The sequence below is a fragment of the Eucalyptus grandis genome, chromosome 6 (assembly GCF_016545825.1).
Source record: "Eucalyptus grandis isolate ANBG69807.140 chromosome 6, ASM1654582v1, whole genome shotgun sequence".
NCBI classification, from domain to species: Eukaryota; Viridiplantae; Streptophyta; class Magnoliopsida; order Myrtales; family Myrtaceae; genus Eucalyptus; species Eucalyptus grandis.
Window position 1 is genome coordinate 57480061 of NC_052617.1, and position 8274 is coordinate 57488334.

The window sequence follows — 8274 nt, forward strand, 5'->3', positions numbered from 1 at the left end:
AGATGCGTGTAAAGTGGAAAATAAATATGTCTCAGATAAGATTTTATTTACGGAACGGCGGTGTAGCCGCAATGATTACTTATTTATTTGATGGCATAACGGCTTTGGGAAAAAAGAAAAAAAAAAGAAGAAGAAAAAGAAAAAGAAGAGGTATAGCGGCTATATAGTTTATTGTAAACTAATAAATATGATATATATTTGCAAAGGGTGTCCTAGTAGCTTGCTTTGGAATAGAGAAACGCCAAAGGGGAAAAGGGCAGCCTGATCTTTCTTCAAAAAACGCACCCTATTCCTTCTCTCTTTCCCCCATATCGCATTTGTTCTTCAGCTTAGAGAGAGGTAGAGAATGTTCCATCCCAAGAAGCCCTCGGGTATGAATTCCCATGAGAGGGGGATGTGCGTGCAAGGTGATTCTGGCCTCGTCCTCACCACCGACCCCAAGCCTCGCCTCCGATGGACCGTCGAGCTTCATGAACGTTTTGTCGACGCCGTCACCCAGCTCGGAGGCCCCGATAGTGAGTACCAACGAATCTCTTTCGTTCATGTGGTTTGAAACTCTCTCCGGATCCATCTTCCTTCTTTCTTGCTAGCTACATGCACACCTATCTCGGCTTTGAAGGTTTAACGATTCATGAACGATAACTAATCTTGATGTTTGGTGTGACGACAGAGGCGACGCCGAAGACCATCATGAGGGTGATGGGTGTGAAGGGTCTCACTCTTTACCATCTCAAGAGCCATCTCCAGGTTCACTTCCTTTGATCTGTTTTGCTTTCGGCTTTATACAAGCTTTTTTGTCTGTCACTCCCCTTCAGAGGGTTCAAAGCCCAAAGCTTGTAGGTGGGGTGGGTCGTCGCGGCAATCGAGATTGTCTTCCCGCTTTCGTTTGCCTTTCTTTTGCTTCTTTTCTTATGTTTGCTTATCAGGGCAAACCCTGACCTACTTGTTGGCTGCAGAAATTCAGGCTGGGAAAGCAACCCCACAAGGAATTCAATGATCACTCCATCAAGGATGGTAAGAGAGGTGACTCTATATATATCGTCTCTTCTATTTCTAGGTTTTCTGCATGTTCATCATATGTCACGTAGCTTTCGGTGTGTAACCGTTAATCACTTTTCATCTACTTGCATATATAATTTGACGCTGTTGACAGCTTCTGCACTTGAGCTTCAAAGAAGCTCCGCTTCTTCTTCTGCCATGATAGGCCGCAGTATGAATGAGTAAGTCGCTCTAAACTTGAGGACGTTTTGGGATTCCTTTTTTACACCCTTGTGTTGGATTTTTTCGCATGACTAACTCCAACATGGGTTGGTTGATGCCATCGTCAGGATGCAGATGGAGGTGCAGCGTAGACTTCACGAGCAACTGGAGGTAAAACTTGCCCACAGCATTCATACATTTTTTGGGAAAATAAAAGGTTTCAACTATCTCTACATCTTCTTCTCTGTGTGCTGAATAACAAAAAAAGAAATGGTGCAAATTGGTGCAGGTGCAGAGACACCTGCAGCTGAGGATAGAGGCGCAAGGGAAGTACATGCAGGCCATGTTGGAGAAGGCATGCCAGACGCTCGCTGGTGAAAGCATGGTCCTTCACAACTCATCCGGAGCAGGGTACCACAATCACAAGACCCCCAGTAATATGCCAAACCCGATGAATAGCATTGGAGGAGGAGCACCATTTGTCAAAGACTTTGGATCCTCATCCCCTCTCAACTTCCCTTCTTTTCAAGACCTCAACATCTACGGTGGTGCCGACCAACTCGATCTTCATCCCAACCTAGACAGGCCTTCCCTTTCCCTCGATTCCTACCATCTCCCCAGTAATAACAACAACAGCCACGACAACAGTGGTTTTGGAAAGAAGAGACCAAGTCCCTTTGTGACCGGTGGTAGCGGTAAGAACCCTTTGCTGTGGTCTGCCGATGATCTCCCGGAACATGGCCATGACCAGATCCACACGCCTGAGATGGTCGATTCCATCTCTGTTGACATTTACGAAGCGAAGCCACCCCCGGCTCTTACCGGAGGAGGAGGAGGGGATGAGCAGAAGCCTTTGAAGCCCCATCGCCACGATGACCATCTCTTTCAGCAGGCTGGATGATGCTGATGATGATGATCTCTACCCTAGCTTATACTATGGTAATTAATTTCAGCTGATGATGATGTGACACATTATTTTTGGACTAGAGTTTCTTCCGGGTCTTCAAACCTTGCTCTTCTATGTATGAGCATATGTATCATGAAGTCGGCTTTGGGAACTTTGATCATCAAGGAATATTATTTAGGTTTACTCATCTGATCACCTCCGAGTTTCCAGTGGCAGCTAGATAGTTGAGAACAATTTACGAATCACATAATGCCATGCAGGCATGGCAGAACTTGTTTTAACTTGTATTTTCATTTCATGTACTAAATCTTCTACTTTTGCACGAAATTTCTTTTCTCTACTTTTTCACTGGTTTCAGTCATCCCATTCATACGACAATAAATGGACATTTTGCCATTGATCGGTACTATAAATTAATTAATTTTCAGGTTTTTCACGAGCAGTCATGTATGTAAATTTCTAAAATAGCATGTTCAGATGTTATTATCCAATTATAGGTATTACACGGTCGACAAATGCAGTCCCAGATCATGCATGCATGCAGAAAATTCACTATATATACTCAATATTTGGCTGATGTGGTAGATAATATCTATCTTTTAAGTATGAAACACCACACGCTTCGCAAAAAAAAAGTGAAGGGGATGCAACATCTTAAGCTATTCCAGCACACTGATACAAAAGAAATACTCATGCTGTGTGTCCTTTAGGGTCACGCTAGTGTGGTAAGTTTATCTTCTATGAGCCCTTTCCTGCACTCGACGGTCCTATTCATTTTCAAATTAGCTTGCTTGCTGGCTTATACTTTCATGCATTTCTTTTAAACTAATTGACATGAATTCGGGTGACCCCACTAATATCTCACCACTTGAAATACTCCTTGAAGTTGTTTATACAGAACTATCTAGCTGCCAGCAAGCTCAATAATATGGACAGTTAGGGCTAGAAATTATTGACATTCCAATAGCACAAGATGAAACTTGAAGATGATGTGACATGATGCATTGAAACCAAATTGTGCTATTGAATAATCAAATTATTTCACAAATGAGATATAAGTTGTAGCATTGGCAATTGTGAAACGTGACGATCGAGTATATATCAAGGAACCAAACAATCAACATAATGGTAAAAAACCTCCCCAGTTTTGCGGGGCAAGAAATGGGCCGAAAACAATCAGTAATTGGATGAGAATCAAGATGTATATTGATGGGTTTGACAATATCAGGACTAGAATATAGTGGACATTCCTCGTAACTATGTGATGCAAAGGGAAATTGGCCAAAACAAATAAATAGAACCTAAAGATAACACTTACTCAGGAAATCAACAAAAAGTGCTTAAGCGTTATATATCACACTCGATTTGATAGACGCACTACTATCTTGGGAAAGCTATGTAAAGTGTGATTGTGTGAGTTTTTCATGGATAGGATTAGGGTTAAATAGATGTTTTGTAAAGGAGGCCCGAGATTTGGAGAGTCTCCCAGAGCTCCTTCCTATGAGATTCACTTAAGATGGTATATAGGGCACGTACATTTTCATTTGAATCTAGCTACTTGAGAAGCGATAAGGAAATGCATGCGAAAGTGGAAAAAAAGAGGAGGGTGATGGGGTTGAAGTACCGGAAATTTAGGCCAAAAGGAAATCAAAAGTTGCACAACCTGAAGCTTGTTATTGAATCTAGAGAGTCTCAGCACACACTAGGCATTCAAAAACCAGCAAATTGATTGTTATCAGAGAGTTAGAATTTAGGGGGAGAAAGATCATCAAAAAAAAAAGAAAAGTAGAATGCAGACAGGGGAAAAGCTAAAGTCTCTAAACACCCTAAAAAAAAAATAAAGACAAGGGAGAATCGAACCGCACTCCCACGCGGCCAGAAATCGAGGAAGCTTCTATCTTTTCTGCTCCAAAGTGAAGTTGGTCTCTCTCTCTCTCCCTAAAAAGCTGACGGAATGATGGCATTTGAATGAGGCTTTCTTTTTCGTTGATCATAACGTTGGCAGATGAGAAGACATGCACGGTAATCAAGGGAGTTGCATGTCCTGAATTTGCCAAAAGGATCCCCCTCCTCCATTTCTCTTGCTCTTTGGGTTCTCAAATCTTCTGTTGCTGCCGCTCCCTATTGAGCATCTCTAAATTTAGAGGGCCCCCTAATGTTAGGAGAACCCTATCCGCTTCCGCAATCCCACAAAATGCTGCTTCTCTTTTAGATGGAAGAACTATTCATGAGGCTCTCTCCCTCCCTCCGAATGTCTGTTTTTTTCTGTCTATGTATTTAAGAGATGTGTTGCTTCTCTTTGTTACGAAGCTAATACTCATAGGATGCTTCATTCATTCTCTTTCCAAAGATAATTTATGAAGAAGAACGTTGATGTACTTTTCAGATGATCATGAAATTACGAATAGTGATAGATCATTAACTTGTGTTTTGAAATGAATGCTGGAAAGTATTAATTGAATGACACATAGTCTATGCTTAAAATGGTTTGCATTTATTTGACAACTTAGCCCCACCTACCAGACTATTACAAGTCACTAGTGACAGCCCAAGGCCTCTTTGGTGCCTCTATTTTGACCCTAATAAAGATCACCGCCCTGGGTCGTGGCATCTCAGGGCCATCAACTCACACCCCACACGTGCACACGAGTTAAGATCCATGGCAGCAATGTGGTAGTAGTAATAACAGAGTGCAAATTTTAAAACTAGATAAAAGTGAAATTGTAACGTATGAAAAATCAAGTATAGCAATTGCTATAGACAAAGGAATAGCCGCATATGTGAAATAAATTGCGGTAGAATTTATTCTAAATACTATGCAGAATGTCTAACCCAAAAATTTAAATTGTAGTTATAATGAAATTACGTATATACGAAGAACAGATAAACTATTCGATGGTGAAGATAGAGAAATAACAAGATTCCATACTAGGTGAGCAATGTATACAGGACCTTCTACTGATAAAGAAAAACAAAGGAAGAAAGAGGAAAAGAGAGTGAAGCACATGATGACATCTAATCTTTAGTATTGGAGGGGGGGGCAACACATGATGCAGTCTAAACTAATACATCCTCATTAGTATTTCTGCCTTACAGGCTGGTTGGGAAGGCCTTTCGTATGTAAAGGAAAAGCGAGGGAAAAGAAAAGGACAAAGCAGCACTTTACTCGACGATCAACCCAATTCAGCTACGCAATCGACTCCCCCCTCCCCTTAATTAATAAAATGCTGCTGGAGTAGACGGCGGTGCAGTCCTACTGTCTCTCTCCCCTCTCGCTCTCCTCAGAACACGTAACCGATGCCGCTACAGCTAGGCCCATGACCCACTTTCTTATGGCCTTTTTACTCGGCCCAATCCAGCGAATTCCTCCAGCCCACTTGCCCTTTGAAATCGCCTTCTTCAACTGCCATATAAGTTGGCCCATCATTTCTTTTCTTTCTCTTATAATATGGGTGCAGAGACCCGACTATTTGAAAAATTCATAAAACACTCTATAAGTTTTATGAATCCACTGACTCCGATCTCAATCTGTGAAGATGACCTCAATCCGTAATATGTTTCACTCAAATTGGCAGTATTCGAACGGGTAACTTTCAATATATAAATAATAAATCCCTCGATACCCCAACTAACGGCGCCAACTCTGGCGTTTCCGAATCATTTGTTTTTCAAGATGAATATGTAATGTTGTCATATAAAAAATTATCAACAGGATCCAAGCATGCGGCACTGGTCGTGATAAGATAGCGTTTGACAGTGTAGTCCACAGGAGTAGCTACTGAGGTTGCCTGCATTTTCGGATAGCACATTCTTTGTATTGATACGAATGGGGATGGCGATGGAGCGGGGAGGCCACCTTTGGAACACGTTACCATTACTATTCAGAGCCGTAGAAATGAGGAGAGGATATGCCTATCCGGATTTGTTCTGGACCGTCACGTGATAATTTGCGGATCGTTCATGGATATTATTGTCCATGTTTTGAAGATAGCGCACGTTTATGCAATATGAATGTTGTTTTGCACCAAAATTGCACTCATCGCCACTTATACATGCTGAAAAAGGTCAGATACATCAAACGAACGGCCCCAGCTTGACAACAGCGAAAGAAAAATAAGAATTACTCAGAACAACCCAACGATTAATCTAAGGGGGTTCATATACAGGAAGCATTGTGAGCAGTTATTAATTATAAGAATGTGGGGGATTTAGCTTTGGAATGGTTCGTCCAATTAGATGGGGGTGTGTCACGGAGGAGGTAAGGATGTGTCAAGGTGAAGGGATGTGGATGTCGGAAGGAGGGATGAAGTGGTCCAAGGAGAGTCCCGGGACGTTGAAGTCGATGTCGTGGATGGTCCAGGCTTCTTCCATGCGGGTGCGGCGGTATTGCATCGACGTCTCTACGAAGCGGAAGACGGTGGCGATGGACTTCCCCTCGTGAGCGATCATCAGCCCATCCACCTCCCTGTAGTCCCCAATGCTGCTCCCGATCGTCGTCTCCCAGTACACGGTCTCGCCCGGTGACGCGGGCTCTTCGTCGTGGTGTCGTTCTTGATCTTCTAGTTCGCTGTCCTCGCTGGGGTTGTTACTGGTGGGGACACGGTGGACACGGACGAGGTGGGAGTCCTCGAGGTAAATGAGGAGGCCGCTCTTCTGGCTGAAGTAGCCGTGGAGGACGTGCCTCAACACCTCCGCCCCACCCTCGCTCCTCTCCATCACCGCCTCCCGTTCCGCCGCCACTTTCAGCACGAAGCATTCCTCCTCCCCTATGCTCCTCTCCCCCATGCACTGTGCCTTGCCGAACAACCGAGCCGTGCTCTCCGGGTCAAGTCCCTGCTTCCGTCAATTGGCTACGTTAGGAACGGCCCAATTCCATCTCGTTGAACTCAATAGCTTATTAAAAAAAAAAACTGATTGGTACTGACAAAATTCCTACTGACTGTTTAGGCACGATCTACTTATTTTACGTGATTATAGTTCGAGATACGATGCTCGGCAATATATAATGTCGAAATTTTGGTAGCTTAGCAGATACGGAGTGCAGGAGACAATATCTTCCTAGATCCAATGGAAGCGGGAGTGCACAGTGGTCAATAAAGTGGCGCGGAGGAGCAAAAGCAAAAGGGGGAAGGTGTGGGAATGTGGAGGTGGGGAGAGCGGGAATCCCAAGAAGGGAGGAGGGGTTCCAGTACCACCTTCGTTCATCGTCGGTCTAATAACCTATAATGACCTCTCGTTAGGCACCGCGTCATCCTCGTCATGCCATCCTGCCCCTCGTCCTGTAGGTGCGTGGGTGTGAACTCAGTACTCCCTTCTTTCTTACCTCTCTTTTCTTTTCTTCTTTTTCGCAAAATTTTTGAAAATTTTCCGATACAGTGGAATGGTCCAAGAAAGAAAAAAGAAGAGACCCCTCCTAGATGTCCATTGTCCGGTAAAGGACGGGACAGTTTCTCCATCACTGTCAGATCTCACTTCCCCCCCTCTTTCCTTCCTCCCACTCCAACCTTGCACCTCTCTCTCTCTCGCTCGGTATGCGCGCTTATTGGTCTAGTGGGCTCACATCTGTGCTTTCCTCAAGCCTCGTCTATAAAAGTGCAGCAAATAATTGATCCCATCATGCGAATTTCCCTTGCCGTAGGACGCTGTTTCGAACCATTAATTCTTAAGATGGGTGTCGTGGGTCACGATAGAGTTGCTTTAACTCCTTCAGTGCTGACCAAGAAAAGACAGGGTCTACCGTTCCCTCCTACGACAGATCAGGTCTTTGCACTGAATTATTAGGAAGGCTATCGTGCACACCTAAAACGAGAGGTCGAAAAAGAAGGCAACTAGCGGTCTAGTCTTCATATCTTCGCACTCAAGTGTGGAAAGATTGAAGTTGTTGGGTCGTGAAAGATGGCCAGTCCCGGTCCCAAAGGTTTTATTTCCTCATCCATCGAACAAAGCCCTAAAGATGGGCACCAACTAGCCAGGAGAGAGAGCTAAAAAAGTAAAATAGAAGCGAAGCTAATGTACATAATGTATGCCGGACATGTACCTGAATGAGGCGACGTAAGGGACGGTGGGGGCCCTTGGCGGCGTGAGTGCCGAGCCAGGGAGTGTGACGCCACACGATCTTGCCGTCGCTGCCGGCGACCACCTTGTTGTCGTTAACGGTGGGGACGTAG

General features: G+C 44.1%; 2 protein-coding genes across 3 annotated transcripts; one reads left to right on the forward strand and one right to left on the reverse strand.

The window, feature by feature from the left end:
• Positions 1-205: 205 nt before the first annotated feature.
• On the forward strand, positions 206-2434 carry LOC104451042 (myb family transcription factor IPN2). Of its 2 annotated transcripts, none has more exons than XM_010065793.3 (6): positions 206-515; positions 671-747; positions 957-1023; positions 1154-1220; positions 1329-1371; positions 1490-2434. In XM_010065793.3, exons 1-6 carry the CDS (start codon positions 347-349, stop codon positions 2099-2101), a joined length of 1035 nt encoding a protein of 344 aa, XP_010064095.2. In that variant the 5' UTR covers positions 206-346; the 3' UTR covers positions 2102-2434. The 2 variants fall into 2 exon arrangements, with proteins under 2 accessions (XP_010064095.2, XP_010064096.2); XM_010065794.3 differs by having other exon boundaries at positions 347-515; positions 957-1014.
• A 3687-nt stretch (positions 2435-6121) lies between these two features.
• LOC104451043 lies at positions 6122-8268 on the reverse strand. The gene is made up of 2 exons (XM_010065795.3): positions 8145-8268; positions 6122-6940 (listed from the first exon to the last, which is right to left on the reverse strand). The coding sequence occupies exon 2, from the start codon at positions 6890-6892 to the stop codon at positions 6377-6379; it is 516 nt and encodes a 171-aa protein (XP_010064097.2). The 5' UTR covers positions 6893-6940; positions 8145-8268; the 3' UTR covers positions 6122-6376.
• Between the last annotated feature and the right edge of the window lie 6 nt (positions 8269-8274).